Source organism: Neodiprion fabricii, chromosome 3 (genome assembly GCF_021155785.1).
Source record: "Neodiprion fabricii isolate iyNeoFabr1 chromosome 3, iyNeoFabr1.1, whole genome shotgun sequence".
NCBI lineage: Eukaryota > Metazoa > Arthropoda > Insecta > Hymenoptera > Diprionidae > Neodiprion > Neodiprion fabricii.
Window position 1 is genome coordinate 10,037,423 of NC_060241.1, and position 26,401 is coordinate 10,063,823.

Genomic DNA, 26,401 nt, shown 5'->3' on the forward strand with positions numbered 1-26,401 from the left:
TGTACAGACTTCAAAACCCTGTGCACTTGAACCACACTCATGCCCAAAGCTAAGCACTGTCTCAAATTACGATAGTGTAAGATGTATTTATTTTTGTGTAGAAGTGTGGTTGCAAGTTTTGCCGATTTGCCACCCGGAGGTGTAAAATGTTCAGGGCAGAGTGGTAGATTTTTATGCATCTCGTGCAATTTCACCGGGTAATCCAAGTCGACCTCGAGAATGTATCCAATTGGCGAATCATCGGGAATGGACGATACCTGAATCTCATTGTTGTCACAACCACGCGAAAGAATGACGGGGTAAATACTCATAGCCACACCGTACAAGTTGTTCACATCGATATACATTGAGTATATGATACCTCTTTGCTAGGATCGAAATTGACGCTCATAAACCGATTATTCGTTTGGGCGTAGCGATTCGAACACTGTGCCACACCATTTCGTACGCTTCTCTCGATAAACAACACCATTTCGTGGTCATCGAAGAGTTGAAGATTGACCCCGGTTGCTTTAGCATAGCATCGAATACAAGCCCCGATGCGGTGTAGTAATGTAGGGAATCTAACTCTTACGTTTTCATACAACTAGCGCGGAAATTTTCAAATATATCGGCAAGCAAAAGGACGTCTGTTTTTAAATATAAATCCGAGTATTCGCCCAACGTATTGGGATCCAACATAGGGAGACATGACATCTGGTGGTCGAAAGCGGAAACAGAAAAAGGAGGAATAGTAGTTAGTCAGTTCACGTGTTTTTATGTGGATTTTTATCGATTGCAAAACATTGCAATTGCAATAATGCACCCCGCAAAATATTCGTCACGTGCACCACCAGGGAAAAAAAATTTTCACTGTGTCGTACAAGGCTGTAAACGTTCATCAAAAAAAAAACATAGACTTAAGTTTTCACGCCTTTCCAAAAATTGGTGAGCGCTCTGTCTATGTCAAAAATCATTTCGACACTGTTGAAACGATTGACCGTTTTAAAGCATGGACAAAGGCTCTAACAATTAAGAGAGTGACGGGTCAAATGAGAGTGTGTGCATTACACTTTACAGAGGAGGATTATTCATTGCCTGGTAAGTAAGAAATCTTAGCATAACATAACCTAGAAATTATGAAACTTCAGTGACTGACTTTTTCATGACGCAATTAATTCTTACAGATGTTGCAGCAAAAAAGCGTTTTTTAAAGAAAAACGCTATCCCTTCTATTAATTTGCCATCTAGCAGCGGTCTCATGCAATCTGCGAAAAAAAAAAAAATTGATCGTCAACGATTTGAGAGACGTTTAAGACGAAATAACGTCGAGAGGCTCGATGCAACTGCACCTCAAGAAGAGACCATTCGACTCGAGAACTGCGAATCCAGTTTTCACGAAGAGATGGGAGAAGAATTGAAGGTGACAAAGAGTGATGTCTCAGCGCAGCGGTTACCGGCGCTATCCTTTGATGATTCGCTACATCGGTCGCTTGGATACTTAATTGACAATGATATTTCAATTAATGATGTCTTAACGCATTGTAACAAGTCAATTACTCCTGAGTTGACTAAAGATATCGGAGTTCAAGTAAAAACGAGCGATATCATGCCTAATTTTTTGGATTTGTTCCCCAATGACAGTGCTTTGAGCACTGCCACAGGAATAGAATCATATGCGATATTAGACTGTATTGTTAATCTTGTCGGCATAACGTTACAAAAACATCCAGATCAATATAATTCAAGAATGAGTTTAAGGAACAAAGTGGTCATGACGTATGTAAAGTTGAAACAAAATATAACATACAGCTTTTTGGCCGGCTTGTTTCAATATTACACAGCACAGCACTGTCAAAGAGTCTTCCTAGAAATGATCCAATTGTTGAGTGAGAGCTTAAAAGTAGCAATAGAGTGGCCTTCAAAAGACTAAATATCGCGAAATTTGCCACAATGTTTTGAGGGATTTGAAAATACTCGAGCAGTTATCGACTGTACTGAAATTTTTATTCAAAGACCGTCAAAGCTCTGCTGTCAAGTGATTTGTTATTCTCATTACAAAAAGTCTGAGACATTTAAAGTTATGACTGCAGTTACACCCGCAGGAAATATTTCGTACATCTCAAACCCTTATCGCGGCAGAGTCTCTGACACCGATATTTTTGAGCAATGCGATTTAAAAGACTTGTTGGAGCCGGGGGATGGCGTTATGGTTGATCGTGGTTTTTTAATTGATAAAATGTGTGCCGAACGTGGTTGGAAGCTGATTAGACTACCGTTTTTAAAGAAAAAAAAACAATTTTCTAAATCTGAATCTTTACTGACAGGCAATATTGCGAAAGCTAGAGTTCATGTTGAAAGATCGAATCAGAGAATAGAAACTTTTAGTATTTTAGGAGATACAATGCCTGTCAGTCTCCTCCCATTCGCTAGAGAAATATTTACAACCATATGTGCCACAATCAATCTCAGTTCTCCCATCTTGGCAAATGATAAATTCATGAAAGATCAATGAAAACACTCATTCAATTACTTGTCAACATATTGATATTGTAAACGTATGAAATGAAATTTTAAATAAAATAAATATTTTGTGAACAGGGAAAAAATCATGTGTGAACAATAAAAGTATTTCAAAACGTAGAAAAATTTATTTTCTTTCTTTGGCTTACAAATAATTTGGTAGTCGTATCACATACAATTAAATTCTTGTATCACAGGAAGCTAACTTTCAGTCATTGCATTATAATTAGACTAATCGCCTAATAGAAGTTACCTACCACTGAAGTTGTTGTTCGTATCAATATTCTCATTATTGATATCGATATCAGCTGACTTCGCACAAATTTTGTGCACCATAATATTATAATAGACTTTTTTCAGCGTTGTCAACATTTTCAACGTAAATATTTTATCAAAATTGACGGTCAAACTGATAAAACTCTTATCGTAATCTGCATAAATAATAAACAGACATTTTTCAATATTCAGCACAGCCATTCCCAATTGTACTTGACCATAATAACAATGCTTTTTCTTCAAGCTCATTTCTCCTTTGTCATTTCGTGACAAACACTTGCTAAATTGCGATTTCATCGCCTCGTCGATTGGCATCGATTTGCCTGCAAACGGGCACTTAATTTCTACCAATGTATTTGGCTTTCCCCTTTCGAAAATTACACCATCAGGGGAGCATGCTAGCCAAAAATTTTGTTGTGAAACAACGAGCCCAGTTTCCACAACTTTTTGATTCGTCACTTTTTCAAATTGACAACGTGCTTTGGCTTCAGTGACTTTACCATACTCGGTGTAAAGGAGTTAGTGTGAGGGACGGGTACTCAACTTTACACACACACTCCGTTTTATTATGAAAGTAATAATGAACTTTTGTTTAAACGAAAGAACAACTTGGACTCGTATAACTTTTATTTTACAATGATCACTGCTCGATTGTGTTAGCGTGGTCGCTAGAGCTGTGGCGTGAAGCGTGTCTCTCTTCGTTCGTGGCCATCAGCGTTCTCTCTCCAACATGGCGGCGCTCACTCGAGTATGGCGGCGGTCACTCATCCGAGCGCGGCATCAGAGACTGCTTCCTTGGTTTCCGTCGGGACGCACTCGACAGGGGGGCCGGAGGCGTGTTGCTTGGCGGGACCGACTGGGGCGCCACAGGTACTCCCCTCCCAGTCGTTGACCCCAAGGGCGACGACGAAGAAGGTATGTCAGCAGGCGTGTGCTGGAATCTCACGGTGCGCCTGGGCGACTGCTCAGAAGCGCCTGCATCGTCAGCTGGTAGATGGGCTGGCTTGAGCAGCGCGATGCTCACTGTCTTTTGCTCGCCGTTGACCTCTATGATGTAGCGGCGGTCGTCAAGGCGTTGCAAGACCCGGTGTGGGCCCGTGTACGGTTGGGTGAGCGGTGGCTTGATCGCTTCGACCTTTTTGAAGACGTGCGAGCATTCTTTAGGTCCCTGTGGGCTTTGGCTTCGTGTGATGGGAAGTCGGGATAGGCTTAAGTGTGCGGAAATAGTTACGGAGCTGGTCGACGAAGGTTGCTGAGTCGGCTTGCAGGTCATCAGTGGTGAAAAAATCGCCTGGGATGCGCAGCGACGTCCCGAAGAGCAGCTCTGCAGGGGATGCTTGCAGGTCCTCTTTGTACGTGGTCCTCAGTCCAAGCAGGACGGAGGGCAGCAGCTGCAACCAAGTCGGATGCGAGGCTCCAAGTTTACACATCAAGGCGGCCTTGAGCGTGCGGTGCATCCGCTCAACAAGGCCGTTAGACTGCGGGTGGTAAGGCGTCGTCCTGATCTTCTCGGCTCCGACGGCTCTTGCGAGGGAGGCGAACAGCGACGACTTAAATTGCGTGCCCTGATCAGTGGTTATGGTGAGTGGAGTTCCGAAGAGGCTTATCCACCCGTTGTACAGGGCCGCCGCTACCGTCTCGGCGGTCATGTCTTTTAGCGGGATCGCTTGTGGCCACGAGAGAATCGGTCAATGATTGTTAGGCAGTAGCGATGTCCATCGACGAGGGGCAGGATGATGAAATCCATGTGTATATGGTTGAATCGTTGGTCCGGGACGTCGATGCTGGCTGGAGCAATGCGCGTGTGTCGATGTATCTTCGAGCGCTGGCACGCGATGCATTTGCGTGACCACTTGATCGCGTCCTTGCGTATCCCGGGCCAGACGAACTTCTCCTGCATCAGCTTGGAGGTTACTCTGCCGCTCGGATGTGCTAAGCCGTGTACCACGTCGAATACTTTCCGGCGAAGCTCCTTAGGGACGTACGGGCGTATGCGTTCTGTAGAGATCTCGCATAAAATGCGGTGACCGTCGACGACGAGTGGCTGTAGTATTAGAGACGAGGCGTTGAGCTCGTGGTGTTCGTCGATGTCCTCTCGTTGCTGTGCTACTGCGATGGTCTGCGAGGTGAGGATGGTCGGCATGTCGACGGCTTCGATCCGCGACAATGCGTCAGCCACTACGTTGTCCTCACCAGTAATGTGCGTGAATTTGCAGCAGAACTGGCTGATGTATGCGAGTTGATTAAGCTGTCTAGGCGAGGCCTTTTCTGGGCGCTGTGCGAATGCTGATACCAGCGGCTTGTGGTCAGTGCGGATAACAAACTCGCGTCCTTCGAGGATATGCTCGAAATGCTTGATTCCGGCGAAAACTGCGAGCAACTCTCTGTCGTATGGGCTGTAGCGGGTCTCAGCGTCAGAGAGTTTCCGCGAGAAGAACCCAACTGGTCGCCAAAGTTCGTTGACGTGCTGTTCAATCGTGGCACCGAGCGCAGTGGAGGAGGCATCGGTGGTCAACATCAGCGGTGCGTGCGGTGATAGGAAGCTGTTTCGCGTGATGTTCACGAGGCTCTCTTTGGTTGCGTTGAAGGCTTCTCTTGCTGCGTCGGTCCAGGGGATCTTGCTGTTGTCCTTCTTCTTGGCACTCTTGAGGAAATTTGTGAGCGGGACTTGGAGCTGCGCGGCGTGCGGCATGCACGCGCGGTAATAATTGATCGCTCCTATGAAGCGGCGAAGGTCCTGGACGGTCTCTGGGAGCGGCCAGTCAGCTATCGCCTGTATGCGGGCTGCTGGTGGGCAGAAGCCATCTGGAGACACGTCGAACCCGAGGAATTTGACGTTCGCTCGGGCAAATTGGCATTTGTGCCAGATGATTATATGTTTGCTCTCCGTGAGCAGGTTCAGTATGGTACGCAGGTGCTCGAGGTGTTCTTCCCGGCTGCTGGAGGCGATTACGATATCGTCTAAGTACGCTCTGGCGAAGGAAAACGGTCGCAGGAGGTTATCAATGTACCTCTGGAACGTCTGCGAGGCGTTGCGTAATCCTGGTGGCATCCCGATGAACTCAAAGAGCCCGAACGGGGTAGTGACAGCGGTCTTGTGCACGTCTTCGGGTGCGACCGGAATTTGGTGGTAGGCCCTTTCAAGGTTAACGACCGTGAAGATCTTGGCGCCAAAAAGCTCGTGGAGTATGTCCTCGACACGAGGTATGGGGTACCTGTCCGGTACGGTCATCGCGTTGACGTCGCGATAGTCGTCTGTGCCCCGCCATGTGCCGTTCGGCTTCAGGACCATTTGTAGGTTGCTGGCCCAGTGGCTGCTAGAGGTCCGAGCGAAGCCCAGGAACAGCTGGAGGTCCATGAATTCCTTTGCGCCCTGGAGCTTCTCCCCGACCATCCGACGAGTGCGCTGGTGGACTGCTGGGCTGGTGGTGAGGATGTGGTGCTGCACAGGGGCGACAGGTCCGGTCCCTGGGGGCGTCGAAGTCTCGGCAAGCTTCTGAAAAATTTTGATCAGAGCCTCTACTTCGGCGTCGTCTGTTGTACAGTGCACGCGCTTCGCAGAAGCTATACTCGGAACCGAGGATTGGAGTAGTATTCCATCCGACCTCATCCTGGTCGTTGGGTCGTATAGGCGTCCACGCTTCAGGTCGATCAGCAGGCCGTAGTGGGCCAGGAGGTCAGCTCCTATGATCGGCTGCTTCACGTCGGCGATGATGAACGGCCATGCGTAGTTACGGCGCATGGCGAAGTTGAGTGTGGTTACCCGTTTGCCGTATGTCCGGATACCAGTGCCGTTGACAGCGATCAGCTGGAAGTCGTCGTCGGGCTGCAGCTTCTGCTTCGTCATCGACAGTGGCAGCAGTGAGACAACGGACCCTGAGTCGACCAGGTACTTGGTCCCAGTTGAGCGGTCGTACATGTGCAGGCGCCTTTCTCTCGGCAGGCGTGGATGTTGGGCGCTGCCATCAGCCTCAGAGACTGATGGCAGCCCAGTTAGTTTCCCTGGTCCGCGTTGGGGGCTGGTTTGTACGTGCATGGTTGTAGGCAGCGGTTTGCTGTAGCTCCCCAGCGGAAGTGGTATCGGCAAAGCCCGTTGTTGCCATTGGGGGTCCGTGAACGGCTCCTGCCGCCTCTAGGCTGACTGCCGTTGTTGTTGACGGACAGCTTGTTCAGGATCTCCCTTGAAATACCGATGAGCTGAGCCAGTAGTGCCTTCACCTGGTTGTTGTCTGCCTGGGTGGCAGCGACGCTCGCTTCTAACAGTGGTAATCGGACTGGTGACGTTGAAAATGAGCTCAGCTTGACGGGACTCTCCATGAATTGGTCGGCAGCAGCTATAAGTTCATCAGCATTTTCAGTTTTAAATATTTTTAAAATATTTTGTACCTGCGTAGGCAGCAGGGCAAGCCACTGGACGCGAAGAGCAGCTGCGTCAATCCGCTCGTTGGCCAGGCGCTGCATGTGTCTGTACAGCTGTGATGGCTTGCGGTCCCCAAGCTCCAGCTCGGTGAATAGTTTCTGCAGCTGGCGGTCCGGTGAGTCGGAGTATCTTTGCAGGATGCGGTTCTTGATAGCTCTGTATTTGTCTTCCTCTGGTGGGTGTGCTAGGAGATCAGCAACTTCTACAAGCGCGTCTGCATCAAGCGTGCCGACCACGAGGCGGAACTTGGAGTCGTCTTTGTATACTTTGCTGTACTGGAACAATGCTTCTATTTGGTAAAACCAGAGCTGCGCGTGCGTTCTGAGGAACGGTGGTAGACGGCATGCTGCCGAGGATTCTACGGCGCCGCGGTTTCCGGCTCCTTCAGTGCCGCCGGGTTCATCGCTCATCATGTCGGACGAGGTGGGTGAGCGTGCGTCAGCAGAATCGTTCGCTCTTGACTCGGAGTCGGCCTCTGGCGGTGGCGTATGGTACTCGCGGATTGTTTCGTTGGCAGAGCCGGTTTCGTCGTTACCGTCGGAGAGCGAATCGTTGCTTTCTGTGTAGGCGGAAGAGAGCTCTAAAAACGCGGGACGATTCGCGCCGGAAAATGGCGGAATGCCTTGATCTGCGTTTGGTAACCGCTTACCTCGTCCACGTGCGAGCGAGGGTAATGATGATACTGGCGTCGATGTCTGCGAGGCTTCTCCGAAGGCTGCGAATGAGGCTGAACGGAGTCTGGCGTCGTCTTTTGCAGCGTGCTGCTCGTGCATGCCCCCTTAACTCCAAAAATCGCACACACGTACTTGAGTCGAGTCACTGAGTCGTAGAGTTGTGTTTTTCCTCGAATGTTCGTTGCTCGGTCCTTCCCGAGCTATGCGGGGTCACCACTAAAGGAGTTAGTGTGAGGGACGGGTACTCAACTTTACACACACACTCCGTTTTATTATGAAAGTAATAATGAACTTTTATTCAAACGAAAGAACAACTTGGACTCGTATAACTCTTATTTCACAATGATCACTGCTCGAGTGTGTTAGCGTGGTCGCTAGAGCTGTGGCGTGAAGCGTGTCTCTCTTCGTTCGTGGCCATCAGCGTTCTCTCTCCAACATGGCGGCGCTCACTCATCCGAGCGCGGCATCAGAGACTGCTTCCTTGGTTTCCGTCGGGACGCACTCGACAGGGGGGCCGGAGGCGTGTTACTTGGCGGGACCGACTGGGGCGCCACAGGTGTACTCGGTTTTGAAATCTTTCGGTTCAAAGAATGTAGAGCACTTTTTATCCCAATTAGGTTGTTTGTTGCTGGAGTAAGTAAACAAACTGTAGCAAGTAGTGCCGGTGATGCGATATTTTCGCTCGTCTAGCCATTTGCCGTACGACAATTTCGTCTCTCTACAGACTTGACGACAATCTGTTTCTAACAACTGCAATGTTTGTTTACAGCAATCCTATAACAGCTGCACAGTTGTTTTTTTAATCATTTCCATGAATTCACTTGACTGATTGTCAAAGATTGACTCGATGCTTTTGAGCTCAGTTTCTGTTAAAACTTTTAGTCTAAGAGCCAGTGGACGGCTACCTGCATGTATTTGACCAAACCTGGGATTTTGTACAGTGAGGCCCCTATACCTACCATATATGAGATGGGGGTTCACTAAGCCCCAACTGGTGGACGCGGCGCGCGCTCAGGTAAGACAGGTATCGATTTTTGGTGAATTTTAATTGCATTTGACCACGTCTGCCGTTTTGATATTTAAAAATATATTATTATTATTATCTAAAAATAACAATGGCAGACCATTACCACGCGTTTAGCATAGTGGCAGACAGTTTTGAAAATGCTGAAAAAAATTAAAGTTTGAAATTAATTGACCAAATCTGCCATTGATATATTTTGTTTATTAGGGTCTTAAAAACTTATATTCATCACGGCAGACGGCTTCATGGCGTACACACTTCAGCAGACAACAGAATCTTAGCTACTATCCGGTCATATGTATATACATATATGTATTAAGTTACCTATTTCACATCAATATGATTTACTTTATCATGCATCCATATTAATTTAAAATTCAATTTTGTAAACTATGTACTAAAAGTGATGAGTTTGACGATGAGAAAGCAAATATATTTCGGAAGAATCTCAAATATTAGGGTATATTGCAGGTAACAAATAATCATTCAAATATTTATTTAGTTCTCTTTTTTTTATTTATTTAAGACAAAATTTGAAAAAATGAATAAAAAAATATGAATCGTGCATGCTTTACAAAACATTTATTTTTTCCGACTAATTTCAATCTTCATTCACCGTCATCGGAGTCAAGTCTGTCGTGGTGTGACTCGTCTTCATCATCCGTAGAATTGGAATCTATAAAAATTAAACATTAATTATAAAATAAAAATAATTGGAAAAGTGATCCGAACATATTCGATAAAAAGTTGATTATTATGAACTTACCAGGGACTTCGGTGATTAAGTCACTCACAGAAGTTGGCAGCTGATCACCATCAAACCATTTGAATACAAATTTGTCGTCCTGCTCAATCCAACCATACTCTAATGGGTCCAATGTGGTAGGTTGCTTCTTATAAGCATTTCTCCAAACACTTGAAATATAATGAGCTCCTAGAAGTTGCTGGTAAAGCTCACTCTTACACGGTGGTATTAAGCTTGCATCAAAATTCAGTATTTTTTTAGTGAAATTTTCATTCACGTCAGAAGCTTTATAATTGTTGACGAAAAGTTGGTACCTTCCATCATCAACGTCAATAGATTTTTTCGCATTATAGAGCTGGCAGATAAACTTCTGAATACTATTAAATACCTCTATTAACTGGTCGCCTGTCAAATTTTCTTCACCGAGAGTAGCGAATGCTTGTTGAAATTCAATATTTTTTTAGCAAGGTAAAAGGTCTTTTCTTCCCTTTATTAAAGAAAGCTGGATTAAAATCGCATCCTGTGAACGCATGGAAGCCGATTAAGCTTTTGGCTAACAATTCACCAAGCTCTTTATAAATTTTTGTAACGTCAATGTATCGTTCGTTATTTCCTGTTCCATTGAGCATCCAAATATTGGAATCTGAATTTTTTAATTGTGTCATATTACCAATCATTATAATTAAAATATCAGTATCAGTGACTCTAATAATAATGTTAGACGGCTCTGCGATATTGCAAGCATGATAAATTATCTTGGTATCAGCTTCTTCATGTGAAGTACAACATAAATTTTCAACAACACTTGATTGGATCTTGTCATTAAAAACTTGATACGATTGACAATTTCGGAAATTTAAAAATACCTGTCGGTTGCCTAAAAATGATTTCATTTCCTCAGTCGACCAATGTTTTGTAAAAAAATCAACCAAAGCTTCCTTAAATTTAGTATTCTTTAATTCTTTTGCAAAATCTGATGGTCGCTTCTGTTCAGGCCCCGAAATTATGTAATCAATCAATGATGCTTCATGCCGTAGACATCTTTCACTATCCTTTATTGATGGAAAAAAATATTGGTCAAAAATTACGTCAATTCTTCGAATGGAATATTTTAACACCATTTGCAGAAATTTCTTCGAAATACCTCCGAATGTTTGGGGAACTTCTTTCATAGAATGAAGAACGAAAAATCCATCAATCAACAATACATCGGTATTACGTGGTGGTTCTTGATCAATATTTGGTTCAAGGCATTTTACAAGTACAGATTTGTCAGTTTTACAGAAACCACCATCTAGATGACATAAAGCAAGAGGTACAGGAGATATTGGATACGCTAAAATTTTTAGAACATCAATTTGATGGTCCATCGAAATTCCCAACAAACGTCCGAATAAATCTCGTTGTAACTTAATCTCTTGCTCCTTACCACCTATTTTCACAGATTTTTTCTTTACCAGTAGACTTGAAAAGTTGTGTATCGATGTTTTTTTGATGGCTTTTTCAAATCTTCTCGAATCAGATGCACATTCCGATATAAAAGTTGTCCGTAGCTCTTCCCCATTTTTTTGGATGTTTAAGAGAAAATCTTCTACTTCGGATGATGCAGCTTTCCCGGAACCTATGTTAAACAACTGATCAGGTGATAAATCTAAGCTGAAGGGATTCACATACTGATCAAACGAGTCGATAAACTTTTCAAGTTGTTGACAACTTTTCTTAATATTATGTGGCTGTAACTCTGCTGAAATATCTTGCTTCTTGGTCATTCCTAACTCATCCAATACGTGTGTAATTATACTTGAGCGGATGTCGTGGCTTCTCGCCCACCGTTGACGAGCTGAAATCGAGTGAGTCAGATTTGTGATTCCGGTAAGTGTTCTCGCAGCATCTGCATTAATAGTCTGCTCTAATGTAAGATCAATAGGCTGCCTTGAAAACGGCTTATCGGTACGCTTGATTCCGAAAAATCCTTTTTGGAAGTCTTGCTCTAATCCAGGATGAGTAGTGGCAACTTTCATTAAATCGCAATGATATCGGACAGTCCATTTTGCATAATTCTGATGGTTACATACAAAAAATAAATTTGTTATTTTTGGTAAAATGTCAATATACAATTGAAAGTCACCAACACGAATGCTCCTACTCAGTTGTAAATAGTAATAAACAAGCTTGATGTAAATCACATAAAATTGAGCTGTTTTACCATGTTCACCATTTAATGTTTGTTGCTCGTAAATAGCGTAATCATTACAGAGCTCCTTCAAGCTTTCATTGTGAATAAAAAAGGAAGGTGACTGAAAACTCTGTAATCGTTCAATTTCTTCAGTGATTTCTTCAGAAATTTGAATATTTTTGGTTGTTAGAAAAGATCTAAAATGCATTATTTGTAGACCTCAAGCCATCATTGGATGTAATCGTTTACAGCGATTGAAATGTTTGCCCTCAATGAAACTTGAAATGGATCCACTAGCAAGCATTTCGCTTTCAACCATGATGGTTGATAAACCACAATCATTAACAAATTTTCCGATCGCCTTGAAGTATGACAGCATTATGTGAAAAGCACCCAAGTGTATGAATAGTTTTTGGAAGGTGTTACCTTCTGTAGCTTGAATTTGGAGCGCAATCTTTGCGATAGCTAAATCGTAAGTTACTTGCATGTACTCTTGATTTAGTTCTTGCAAGGCTGTCATGCATTGCTGCATAGTTGCCAAAACTACAGCATTGCTTGTTGGTGAGTGATTTATCGGAGTCAAATACGAAATCAATTGTCGTGGAGTATCATCTGTCATAATTTTACTGTTAAAACCAGTCCACATAGGGGTATTTAATGATCCTACAGCATGACTTAGCATCCAAATATTATCAATCCGATCGTAAAGACTCTTATGCACGATTATATTAACCTCTTCCTCACTTTTAGGTTGAATAGTACAAGTTTTTTTGAGTTTTTTAGCACACCGTGGTAACTCAAAATCAATCTCCTCAAAAGATCGTCTTCTACGTTTATCATGTTGATTAGCTTCAGTTCCTTCTTCATCTTCTTCTTCTAAATCGTCGTCTTCGAGGTTGGGGTGAATATTTTGATACATTATTCCCACTGTATCATGGAGAGTGTCTTTTCCAGTCTTGGTATCAACAAATCGGTCATAATTGTCAAATGCCATACCTGCTACAAGATTTTCATTTGTATTAATTACCTCTGGGCATATACCGGTACGTGAGACTGATGAAAACGTTGCTTCTGTTTCTAGCTCCTCGACAGCGCTGTAACTTATACAATGACCATAACGATTTATTATATCGATAACCTTACGACTGCATGTAATACTTTTTAATGTCATGCCTAAGCAGATGTGTTTAGAGGTTTTAATGTTACCATTGTGAGTCATATATATGATGTCCTGTGACAGAGAATTTACGTGACGTTGGAAACTGTCGCAATTTCGCCGTTTACGACGGTAACCGCCAAGAATTGATGAAAAAAATTCGAGAATCAGGGGTGGTGTTGAACATTCACCTTTTATTAGCCGCTGACTAGTTAAATACTGAGGTAATTTTTTTCTTTTTATACCTTTAATTTCCGCTCGTAAAACTGGCAGCAGCTTCCTGCAAAATATCTTGATTAGGGTGCTTCATTTTTAGGCGATATTTTTTTTTTGTTTGTGCTACCTGAAAATCGGATACTTTATACAAAATAAAAAATTATGCCGCCGGGTAAAAGGCTTAAAGTGCAATAGCGGCTTAGCTCATTTAAAAATTCAATTTCCTATTTAAATAACACAGAAAATTTTTTTTTTCGGTTTCAACTTGATTTTTCGACGTGAAAAAATTTTTTTTGGAAAAAACGCGTGTATAGCTTTTGTAGGGCATAAAATTTGCTACAAAAAGTTCCTCTGCGTAAATCCCCCCCGACCAACAGCTTTTGAGTTATAGAGCTGCGAAGATGAATGTTTATTATATTTCACATCAAATCATTTCTAAATCTAGATTTATTATTTTCACATCAAATAATAATTTACTATAGACAATAAAACGATTTTCTCGAGTTATTATATGATTCAGGTTTCTAATTTAAAAAATTATTTTTGAATAAAATAGAAAAAAATAAATATCAATTAATAACTAAATATTTTTATTTTTATATTAAATAACAATAACAATTTATCATAGACATTAAAAAACTACTAATTTTTGTATTTCAGAAACCACTAAAATTGAGTGTCCAAATATAAATTTCAATTAATAAATAATGATAATATCTAGAAATGTAACTTTTCATGTTATTTATGAGTTTCTGTTAACATTAATGTTTTTTTATTAGCATTAGGAAATTGCTTCCTATGCGTTGCCACAACTTGTAATAAGTATTGTTTCTGTTCTTCATCGTTAGTTAAACTCCGATTAAAAGCTTCTATCAATTGTACTGCTCTTTCAGCAGCATCGTTCACGACGTGTAAACTTCGCAGAACTTTTAAACACTTATTATAATCTTTATTAGATTTCCACTCATTTGGATGTAATTTCAAAAATTCAGTCGGGAGTTTAAGTCTATCAAATAAAACTGTTGACTGCTTTGATGCAAAATCGTCCAAATTTTTTGTCATGAAAGAACTAATTTTTACATTTTTAACATCGACGCGCTTGAAATTTTTATTTTTACAATTTTTTTGATCAATTGATTCTATAATTTTAATTTTCATTTCTGAGTTCACTTCATCATCGAAAAGTGATAAACAAATAAGTTCTTCAGACAAATACCAGAGATGAGTACTGAATTTTTTCGAAGCTGCTACAGAAATCTTCTTATTAATTGTGTCATATTGCAATAAATTTTTTAAAAATTCTAAATCTTGTCGTGGAGCTTGAATTGGAAGTGGTGCACCGTACCATGCTTTTATATACAATAATGCTATAAAAATACAAATGTGACGAAGTCCTTCACTTTCTTGACTGCTTAGTGAAAATTGTTCTCTGAAGAGATACATTTTTAACGAATAAATGGCTTTCGAAAGCCATCGCGCATGGTGTGTCGGTCCAGGAGCTTTGAAAGTGCTATTTCCCGTAAAACGGTTTCCCAGAAACACTGATGCCAATTCGACGAGCTCACGATAGTCATCACGTGGTTGAACTTCCTACAAGAAAATAAATTTTTTTTATAGTTTTGTATTTATATAATTATAAAAAAGTGATTTTTCAAGTACCTGCAATTGATGAGAAATAAAGTGTAGGATAGAATCTTTTTTGTCATTTATAACTGAGGCCACCAAAGGATCATCCAAGCCTGTTTTATAGTTATTCTTGTTTATCTCTGGCCATTTCTGTTGAAACTCATTGAATTTCGGTACTTTGGGACCTGAAGTTACTGGCCAGTATATTTCAAAAACACAACGTAGAACCAGTTCATATACATGATGCCTGCAGGCCAAATTCAACAAACTTTTCCCAATTTTCTTTTCAATAAGACTACAAACACCACTTTTGACACCTATCAGAATTAGAACGTTTTACATAAATGTGCCAAAGCAAAAAATTGTCTCAAAAATAGTATACCAGTATTGACACTAGTAGTGTCAAAACATAACGCTCCAACTTTGTCAGCTAAATTCCACTCCTGCACCAATTGAAATATCACCTCAGTCTGATTAAAACCAGTTGACTTATTCAATTTCGGCACTCCTAAGAACTGATCACAATTTAGACCCGTAATAATAACTGGTAATCTTTCAACTTTTGAAGAGCCAGTCATTTCAGGCAGAAGCTTTCCGTCCCAATGAAGAGTTATCGCATCCGATGCTTTGAAATTTTCCTTTAAATTTTCTCCAAACTTTTTTCTATTTTTAATTCTCTGCCTACGAACTGTACTTGGACACATATTTACAGTTTCGAGAGGAACACCGCAACTTTTCACAGTAGCTGCCATGATAATCGTTGCATCTCTATCCGATACATTCGTTCGATCCAGCGCAAATGTTACTTCAGGTGTCAAAATATTTCGTTTTTGAGGTGCTGAGCTTGGAGGAAGTTCATCTTCAAAATTCGATGGCATTCGTTGTAAAGAATGTGAACTAAGAGTGCGGGATTCAAATGAGATTGTGCAGTTGGATAAAGATTTACTCAATTCTATAACAAAAGAGCACGAAATGTTAATAAAAATCAAGCAAAACAAAGTCACGTCAAATTACCTTCAACTGATTCTTCAGAGTCAGAATACGTTTCTTCTGAGTTAAATGGTATAATACCTCGGCGCCGATTTGTTCGTTCGTCATCCAAAAATTTTTTTTGTTCATCTGTTAAAACAATATTTTTATTTTGACAAGCAATGTCAAATAGTTTTTTAGACAAAAGCTTAAAATCATTTTCCTTAACTTTCTGAGCAGCCGATTTCGTACGTGATGAATTTTTTTTTATTTTATTCCATTTAAAATATAAATTTCTTAACTTTTCAACACTGTTGCGAACTTGCATCAGTGGGATTTTCGTTTTACTCCAAACACTATTCACTTCATTGATAACAGTTTTTAAACTTTGATTCAGTGGTTTACCAAGAGATTTATAATTGTACATCAATAAACTCAAAACTTTCTGATTAGTCGGTAATTTACGTTGAGATAATAATTTACGTTCATAACCAAGTAGATAAATGTTTTTACGGGAGTCTTTACTAACCATTTCGGTTAAATATGAGTCAAATCACAATCACTAAGTCGAATTCACTTTTATTTGGTTAATCTGATTATTCCAACTGACATTTATGACAGAAATAGAAAAATAAACAATAATAAGCTTGTATTACAGTTGTCAGCGATCGATGCCAGTCAATACGATTGGAGAGTAAAAACATCTGTTTACAACAATGGAGGTATAGACGAAAAGCAGCGCCGCCGCGGTATAAAATAGAACTAAAAATAGAATAATAAAATGTGAACAAAAATTTGAATTTAACGTATTTGAAATTTGATTTTATTATAATTATTGATAGAAATTTATTTTTTTCTATTTTATTCAAAAATAATTTTTTAAATTAGAAACCTGATTTATATAATGACTCGAGAAAATCGTTTTATTGTCTATAGTAAATTATTATTTGATGTAAAAATAATAAATCTAGATTTAGAAATGATTTGATGTGAAATATAATAAACATTCATCTTCGCAGCTCTATAACTCAAAAGCTGTTGGTCGGGGGGGATTTACGCAGAGGAACTTTTTGTAGCAAATTTTATGCCCTACAAAAGCTATACACGCGTTTTTTCCAAAAAAAATTTTTTCACGTCGAAAAATCAAGTTGAAACCGAAAAAAAAAATTTTTCTGTGTTATTTAAATAGGAAATTGAATTTTTAAATGAGCTAAGCCGCTATTGCACTTTAAGCCTTTTACCCGGCGGCATAATTTTTTATTTTGTATAAAGTATCAGATTTTCAGGTAGCACAAACAAAAAAAAAATATCGCCTAAAAATGAAGCACCCTAATCTTGATCTTTCAAATGGGCAAACAATAAATCATCAATAGTTGAAATGCCTTTTGGGGCAACAACTTTTCTTTTGTTCGATATAAAAATTTGAATTTTATCATTAAATTTCTTGTGAATCTTTTCTTCTAAATAGTGTGTGCTAAATATTGATGTCGCGTCAGAGCCATCACTTAAATCTTTAAACATTTGAAGATATTCCTTATGTAAGTAACTCAGAAAGTAACAGCGTCCTCGATTTATGACATTATCTTCAATTAAATAACATATTTCTTTATAAACAGTTTCATGTATTTCTCGGGAGATGTGCCATGAAGTACGAACAGGACTTTTTACGAGTAATCTTTTTTGATTTCTAAAAATTTGACGGCAATTATCATGATAATATACTTCACGAGAGGCAACACTTTGTATTTTAGTCAAAGTTTCACTGTAAATTTCAGTATCTGGCTTAAAGTTTGATAAAATGCTCTTTGCAAATTGATCCTTATCTGAAGTGTGTAATGGCGCATTCTTACACCGATATTGTTTCTTTTTTTTATTACAAAAAAAAAACACAAATTTACGCTTGGTGGAGCTACAGTATCAGCAATCTGAGTAGTTGATAATTCTGCTGAATCTTCAGGTGGTCTTTCCTCCAACGGCTGTTCTGCTTCAGCGTCAATTTCTTTCTCTACTTCTGTCTCAGGAAGATTCACATCTTGTACCAGGGAATCATGTACAATTGTATCATCAATTATTGAGGTATCAGCTGATGTAGATGGTTGTTCAATTGCAGACAAAGACGTACTGGACTGTGATGGTACTTTTCCTTTACCATCTATCGAGTGAAATTGTCTCTTCAATGCTGCAAATGCCTTGTAACAACTACTATGATATGCTAAATCATAATTTTCGTCCGGTAAAATAACATCTTTATATTTCAATTTATGAATTTTCCTTAACCTCAAAATCTTCTGACATTTTGACATACTTTCTTCTGAGAATATCAGTAATTTCTCATTTTTCACCTTATTACAAAAAACACACTTCAGTTCTTCTTTTTCACTCGACGTAATGTCAGATATATTTAATAAATAATAGATAAAACAAAATAAAGCAACACTATGTATTTTATTTAATTCACGAAACACGAGGCATCTGTATGAACGTTCACAAATATACTGAAAACATCTGGCAAAAAACCGTTAGGGTGGGGATATAACTGAAGGCCCTCTCAGGTATAAAACCCGATTTATTTGAATGCTAGTCTCTCTATCTAATAAAAAAGTTTCAAACAAATGAACGTAGAAAAAGATTATAATAACAATAGTAAAAAAAGATTATAATAACAATAGTAAAAAAAGATTATAATAACAATAGTATACGCATGAAGTTGGCGGTGGGGTGAGATCCCGAAAACAAAACAAAAAGCATCTAGCAAACCCTTTGACAGCTGTCATTGGCTGTTTATGACAGTCTTTGACAAATATCTTTATAGGTATCTGTTTCTGACGCGCAAAAAATGAACATGCAAACGAAAATTATCAAGATGATTCCCGACAGGAATTGTCTTTTTCGCGCGTTGGCGTATTGTGTATACGGCACTCAAGATCGACACGCAGAGGTGAGACTGAGTATCGTTCCAAATATAGTGGATAATTGGTCTACATTTGCGGGTTTTATTACAGGTAATGAGTCAAACGGTGCTGTGATTAGGTGACCTGGTGATTACAAATCACATATGAATAAAAATGCAATATATGCAGCTGCGGATATTTTTAAAATATGTTTAATCGTGTATCGCGAAGAACAAATTCATCCACACCGGATCGGATCACAAAATGGAACACAATTATCGCTACTCTTCACCAGCGACGGAGACAGTGGACACTTTGATGTCTTGCAGAACCAAAATAAAATTCAGATAGTGAGTAATAAGTATGAAAAGTAACAATCAAATAATAGTAAATCTAAATATATCACCAAACAGTCAAAAGGACAGCCAGGATTTACGATGACAATGGAGAAAGGAGGAGTTTCAAGCAGCAGACAAGGCGATGAAGATGGTGGATGGTCGGAAGTATCACAAAGGAAAAAGGAAAATAAAATTTTAAGTGCGAAGAACCAAATAAGCCAGAGAATAATAATAAACAAATATTCCTATAACCAGGCAAGAGGACGACCATGATCGATGTTGACCACAAGAGAAAGAGGTGTTTTACGGAGTGAACAGCAACATAAATATAGAGAAAAAAATAATATAAAGAAGGTGATTTTGGAGAATAACGGGCAGAGCAGTAGCAAAAATAATTCAGCAAGTCAAGGAGATAGATAGATATCAATAGAGAAGGAACACCAATTTTCAACCAACGAATGGAAGCTGAGATTGATGGAAAAAAGAAAAGTAAGCACAGAAGGAATTGAAGTGGACAGCAAGTGCAGGACCTGTCATTAAATCAACATGAAGGAATTCGCCTGTCTACTAGACAATGCGTAAGGAAATAGTGAGGCGCGAAGCGCCGAACAACGAGGCGCGCAGCGCCGAGTGCCCGAGGCGCGTAGCGCCGAGATGGGGTTGGCGCGCGAAGCGCGCAGGGGCGAAGCCCCTAGTAAGTATAAAAGAAAATACTATAGGCTAGAATGAGTACAATAGTAATCCATAGAGGAAAAAAGAAAGATAGCTATAAACAGTCTATGCATACATCTGACCGGATAGTAGCTAAGATTCTGTTGTCTGCTGAAGTGTGTACGCCATGAAGCCGTCTGCCGTGATGAATATAAGTTTTTAAGACCCTAATAAACAAAATATATCAATGGCAGATTTGGTCAATTAATTTCAAAATTTAATTTTTTTCAGCATTTTCAAAACTGTCTGCCACTATGCTAAACGCGTGGTAATGGTCTGCCATTGTTATTTTTAGATAATAATAATAATATATTTTCAAATATCAAAACGGCAGACGTGGTCAAATGCATTTAAAATTCACCAAAAATCGATACCTGTCTTACCTGAGCGCGCGCCGCGTCCACCAGTTGGGGCTTAGTGACCCCCCATCTCATATATGGTAGGTATAGGGGCCTCACTGTACAAAATCCCAGGTTTGGTCAAATACATGCAGGTAGCCGTCCACTGGCTCTTAGACTAACCTATCTTACTACTTAGGTGATTCAGGCTATCCTTTGGAACCATGGCTCTTGACACCAATATCGAATGCTCCAAATGGATCACCTGAGTATATATATACCGCTGCACATTGTAGTGCCCGCTCAGTTATAGAGCGATGTTTTGGTGCACTCAAATCGGTATGGAGATGCTTGTCACATGTGAGTTTGTGGTCAGAATAGTCAACAGTTATAAACTCAATTTAGAGCGAATTATTCTCATTGTCGTTTTATATTTTTTTCTACTTCAGCAACGTTTATTAATGTACGAGCCTGATATGGCGGGAAGAATAATCAATGCTTGTGCCATGTTGCATAATATGCGTTTGCATTATCGAATACCATTTAAAGAGATCGCCGAGGAAGATGTCGCACAGGCTAATGCTATGCCAGCACCCGGACCTTATATTGCTGAACCTCTTGAAGGAAGAGCACGCCTTGCTGAGGGACGCCGTGTACAACAGCAACTTATCCGAGACAACTTTATGCACTTGTAGTTGGCGGTGTATATGTGACTTATATGTGACTGATAACGAATTTTATATTCTCAAAATACTTTTGAGCATTACTGTATGTTTGTGGTGAGACTTGATAGATATACATATCTTATACCATATCTCTAGCGTTGAGATGTCCTGTACGTGACGAAAATTGTATATAATTTGAATTTTTTTGAATGAGAAAGAGCGTGTGAGTTTAAATTTGTATTGTTTCCTTAAAGTCTACTGTCTTTCATCGATTTTTCGCTATGAAAAGTAACTTTTGTGATTTACTCTTTTAAGGTTTCCATGGCAATCCTACGGAATTTAAGAAAAAACGAACAAAAAAATGTGCATAACCTACCAAAAAAGATGGGCGTTCAAAAAAATTAAGAACTTTATTTAACCTGAACTCATTCGGCGTTTTTATTTTACATCTCAATTTCTGAGCATGTCACTGGCACAAAATTCTTAAAAACAAAACCACGTCCGTGTGTAAGAAATCATACATAAAGTTTCATATTATAAAAAAAAAAAATTTACTAAGAATATGATGGAGATTAATGGAATCCTGTCATCGCTACCGCTATTGAATTTAGAGCCTGGCATATCTGCCTCTTCACTTCTAATTTATCTTTCTCCAGCTCCAGTCGTTTGGCTTCGTTATTTGCAGACATTAGCATCGCCTGTGACATTCTCTAAAACATATAAGTACAAATATTTGCACAATTCCACTGGCATAATAATTTGCAGATTGATTTATTCATACACAGTTTAAACAGAAATACCTCAAGTATTTCGTTCTGCTTTTGTTGCATTTCTACATCAGTCTTAAAGACATCATCTCTTCTTTTGTTTTGCTTCTTGCGCAAGGCTCTGACTGGGTGTGTGGCTGTTTTTATCTTTGGGGTTGTCTACTGCAATGATGGGTGTGCCAGTGTGTGCGATGATGATGCTATGCCATCATCACTGCAGACAACTTCTACCAATGTTTTGGGTTCTGAAAGGTGCTTTAATTCATCAGCTTCTTGTATGGTGTGTTCCTCCTCCTGTCCTATTGCCGTGTCTGATTCTACGAATAAAACACGTTGCCACAGCATCGTATCATACATCATTATTGTTAGTAATACACGTGGCTGCTCGGGACATACGCTTACCAATTGTGGTGTTTGTCGAAACTATGTTGTATTCTTCGAATACTGATATACGAGTAGGTATCTCGGTTTAACACCGACTCGTCTGCTTCCCGCAGTTGTGTAATTGCAGACTGAAATATGTACATGAATAAACATGTTTGGCTTTTCAATCATTTAAATGGAAGGGATTAATTTGTATACCATTTATGAGGGCTGAGCTAGAGCAGTTGATCCGACATAAATGAGTTCCTTTGTTCAGCGTTAAATTTAACTTATTTTAATACTATCAGTTATTATCGTTCATTCACACATATTTTTCAAATTATTTGCCATAATTTTGATCTCGTCTTGTACTCGGTAAATAATCTATCTAAAAGAATATCTTCTGTAAGCAGTTTTTGTATTTAATGTTCTCATTACATACCATCTCTTCAGGCATCGAATCAGGTACCCTGCACCCTTCTGTTACAACAGGTCCTATCAATCCGAGGATCATTAAATCTTCCTCCGATAGCGTATTACTATCAACAGGAAAATTGCCAGTTTTAATGCGGGCATTTTTAAGGCTGACAGCTTTGGCTCTGACTCGAGTTTTTACATCCTTCCAAACCTAAAAAATGCCATAAGAACTGTTCTTCAAAAACAGAGTTTCCACCGTCACAAAACTTTCAGTCTCGTTTTAAAACTTTTATTTCAGTTCTGGTAGAAACTTGGTGAATGAGAATAAAAAAATTTACCTATTATGGTTTCATCTAGAAGTAAATTATACTAACTGCAAATAAACAGTGTTAAAAAAATCAACGTTTTTATAAGGAATAAAGGTTTTCGAAGTTTACTCACTTTCTGCCACTGAATTTGAGTTTTCTCAAACCCTAAGGAGTTCAATTCCCTTGTCAGTGCCTTCCACAATTCGTCTCCTTTTTCTTTTCCTCGAGCACCTATAAGCCGTCCTGCTGCAAACTCTCTATGGTTATACATATATTCAATCAAATATTTCCTTTGCTTACTGTTGTGCTTGTGGGAACGTTTTGCTGCTTCAGTAGGACTGTAACAAATCCATGTTCATATTGTGACATCATAAAACCTGCCATTATCATCTTATAAATATGCCTAGTCTTATAACGTCTTATAACAGATTTTTTAAATAGCAATTTTGTGAATAAATGTAGCTAACAGAAGTAACACACAGAACAATGAAACAAAACTTTTCTAGAGATCATAATTAAGGTTATGATCTCTTATATATTAATATAAATGTATTATTTCATTACTTATGTATTAATTTCATATAAATATTAATCTCATATATTATTTCCTTACTTACTTCATTTTGTACGTTGATTCTTCACAAATTTCGAAATCACAAAAATTTTGATGGTTTATTTATGCAATACAATGCAACAAAACTGCAAATACAATGTAACATGAAAAAACTGTTATATCGCCGCCTGACAAGTCTAGGCTCACGGCTTCCTTTAGAACGGGAGGTTCAAACCACGGTTTGAACGCAACCATTGCGCCGGCGAAACAGCTTGCTTGTAACGCCTGACGCAAAATAGCACCCGGTACAGAATCGCTTTTTATAATAGCGTCGCTTTCGCAAGCGACCTTTCGTGTTGCGTCGCTTCATAGCGACCCTTCATTGCGTCTAGTACAGAATCGACCTCCTGGTCAGCGAACGCTGCCGCGAACGTGTGCGTGATTGGCTCGGCTGGTCGTCCACCTTCCGCTGGATTGCCGCGATGTCCTGCTGGTGCTGATTCTGCATGGCCACGGCGGTAGCCAGGCTTGCCGTTACTTGCTCGACCAAGGCTTGGAGACTACCCGCACTCCCCGCGTACTCAGCGACCTGGTGGCGCGGAGTTGCGTCGGCGATGGCATTGCCTAACTCGGCAACCGTATCCAGGTTCGCGGTCGTTTGCGTAGCGAGGATAGCCTGCATCGACGAGGGTAGCCTGCCGAGCCACAGCGAGCGCATGAGGCTCTCCGGTACAACGACGCCTGCTAGCGCCTGACGATGCCGTAGAAATTGCGAGGGCTTGCGGTCACCCATCTCCTCGTGCTCGAGTAATCGCCGCGTCTTCTGTTCCTGCGACGCGCTGAGACGACGGATTAGTTCCGTTTTTAATTTTTCATACTGGGCGGCCGCGTAAGAATGTCCCGCACTTCCGCGGTGTATTTCGTGTCTATATTGCCTGCGACGTAGCTAAATTTTGTTTCGTCTTCCACCACCCCCGCTAACGCGAACTGGCTCTCGACTTGTGTGTGTTACGTTCCGAGAGGAACGTTCCGAGTCGACTCTGATTCGCCGCGTGATTTAAATTGTTCTCCTGACTTACGTAGTTGGTGTATGTAAATCTCGGGAATCCGCTGATCAGCTCCTCAGATCTTCTCGTTCAACTCGCCTACAATTCTGAAAGTTCGTTAGGTAGGGCTCGTGCCAACCATCACTATGCGTGATTGAAATAATTATTTATGACAACACTTGGGTTAATTACACATTTATTAACGGTCTCCTTTTAGTTCTCGATGGTAGGTTTACAATCGTGGTACAGATTGGTGTTAATCACTATCGCAGTGACAAACTGTTAACAAGTCTCGAAGGTTCTGAATGACTTATAATGATTTTATTCTAGGATTTCGGTAGAGGTCTGATCTGTTCTCTATGATGTCTGAAGTTCTTCTAATTATTCTGTTTTTGGGAAGGTTGACTTAGAGGGAAAATAGGAGGAGTTCAAAAGGAGTCGCGGTTTCTCGCGGGTCTCGGATGATTGGTTGAGGATGATGAAAAAATTGGGGGTAAGGTTTCTGGTTCGTGCGTGGGATCTCGGTGGTGGATTGGCGCGAGGTGATTGGTTAAGAGAAGCAAGCGGCGAAGCGCTGACTGGTCTTGTTTTCGTTAAAATAAGGGCGCTATCCTGAATTCTAGGAATAGGGGTTTCTTTCTCTGTGAGCTATCCGTGATTTATCTTCCCTCGTTTCCGGTGTTTTGTCTTTTTGGTTATCTTATCTGTTGGAGGTTTATTATTTTGGGTTATTACGGTTGAATGGGAAAAAATGTATATATAACATGTATGTATGAATTTGACTGATGAAATAACGGTTAATCTAGCGCGTGAGAACTGTTGATATAAGAATTTGGACGTTGTGATGGTAACTAAGTGCGTTGGTATTAATCTACGACTATCGGTAAGAGCACGTAGGGCTCTCTTATGGTAACTGCACGCTGGTCAGGTAGAGCGCAGAGAGGGCGCCGCCGTGGATACCGGCTGGCACGTAACATGTGAACCACATCTCCGGGTCTGCGGGCCAAAACGGTGGAATACGCACAGCGACTCGGTCTAGCGCAGCTCGCACGTCGGTTACAGCGTCTGCCGGCATCTTACACGATCTGGTGGCTATATCCGGTCACCAATACCACTCAAAGTTTGCAGCTAAAATACAAGTTCACTAATCCTAGCACTCACAATAAAAATTTAACACAGCCTGACACGAGAAAGAGTATGGATCGCGTCAAATCACGTCGGGATCACCAATTTGTGGTGCTATCGGGAGGTTAGGAAACGGATGACGCCAGAGATTGTGCTTGATAGTGATATGGTATTGACAAACTGTTTATTATTAGAGATATCGAGTTACAAGAATGGGATGGTATAATAGAAATGCGAAAACAGGGAAAAAGACGAAGCTAGTTGGTAGATGCGTATGCGCAAAGAGCACGGCGAAGACTTGTTACAGATGAGGGAAAAATGCAGGCTCGCCCCCGAGTCGAGGCCAAGGGTCGCGTCGCGCCATAAATGCCACATTTCGGGAAATTCCCGGCGCGGTCAAACCCTTGGCCCTCGGCTAGTGCGGCGAGGCCCGGACACGCGAAAGTTAAATGTAAAGGGCAATGGTTGTTAGAAGACAGAAATGGAGAAAAGGAAATATTTTAATGATTATTCGCCGGCTTGCCGGTGGCGGGTGTCCGCCACACGATTTGATAAATTTTTGGTTCAGGAATTTCTTTTCCTTTAGCAATACTGGCCCAAAGTAATCCACGCCCACACGCAAAAATGCCGCCGTCCCGTTCACACGTGCCTGAGGTAGATCAGCCATTTGACTTTCCAGCGGAACCGGCCGGTGTCTGAGACATCGGACGCATTTCCGGATGATGTTCTGTACCTGGTTTTTCCCATCGAGCAGCCACAGCCCTCTCTGTCTTATGGTGCACAGTGTGCTCTGAATGCCGGCATGATATGCACGTTCGTGCGTTTCCTTGATAATCATGTCGGTAACGGGATGATGTGTCGGCAAGAAGATCGGGTGTTTTTGCTCATAGGGAATCTCAGCCCTTTTCAGACGTCCTCCGACGCGAAGAAGCCCATGCTCGTCGATGAACGGATTCAGCGAGGCAAATTTGTAGTCTTTGACAGTTTCCTTATTCATGATCCTGTCGATGTCCTTCGAGAATTGGTTCCTCTGGATTAGTTGCAAAATTTTATTTTTGACGGCCATCTTTTCTGTTGTCTCAATTTCTCGTTTTG

At 40.7% G+C, this 26,401-nt stretch overlaps 4 protein-coding genes across 5 annotated transcripts; 1 reads left to right on the forward strand and 3 right to left on the reverse strand.

The window, feature by feature from the left end:
- Nucleotides 1–3,538: 3,538 nt before the first annotated feature.
- Nucleotides 3,539–4,427, reverse strand: LOC124178223. The gene is made up of 2 exons (XM_046561460.1): nt 4,045–4,427; nt 3,539–3,959 (listed from the first exon to the last, which is right to left on the reverse strand). Exons 1-2 carry the CDS (start codon nt 4,425–4,427, stop codon nt 3,539–3,541), a joined length of 804 nt encoding a protein of 267 aa, XP_046417416.1.
- Nucleotides 4,428–6,060: 1,633 nt separating this feature from the next.
- Nucleotides 6,061–6,697, reverse strand: LOC124178224. Its single transcript, XM_046561461.1, has 2 exons — nt 6,384–6,697; nt 6,061–6,274 (listed from the first exon to the last, which is right to left on the reverse strand). Exons 1-2 carry the CDS (start codon nt 6,695–6,697, stop codon nt 6,061–6,063), a joined length of 528 nt encoding a protein of 175 aa, XP_046417417.1.
- A 13,041-nt stretch (nt 6,698–19,738) lies between these two features.
- Nucleotides 19,739–20,772, forward strand: LOC124178225 (putative nuclease HARBI1). The gene is made up of 3 exons (XM_046561463.1): nt 19,739–19,750; nt 20,240–20,422; nt 20,512–20,772. Exons 1-3 carry the CDS (start codon nt 19,739–19,741, stop codon nt 20,755–20,757), a joined length of 441 nt encoding a protein of 146 aa, XP_046417419.1. The 3' UTR covers nt 20,758–20,772.
- Nucleotides 20,773–21,759: 987 nt separating this feature from the next.
- Nucleotides 21,760–23,531, reverse strand: LOC124178623. Of its 2 annotated transcripts, XM_046562109.1 has the most exons (5): nt 23,200–23,531; nt 22,716–22,920; nt 22,300–22,485; nt 21,897–22,006; nt 21,760–21,811 (listed from the first exon to the last, which is right to left on the reverse strand). In XM_046562109.1, coding segments are annotated over exons 1-5 (507 nt in total). In that variant the 5' UTR covers nt 23,205–23,531; the 3' UTR covers nt 21,760–21,810. The 2 variants fall into 2 exon arrangements, with proteins under 2 accessions (XP_046418065.1, XP_046418064.1); XM_046562108.1 differs by having other exon boundaries at nt 21,766–22,006.
- Nucleotides 23,532–26,401: the final 2,870 nt, after the last annotated feature.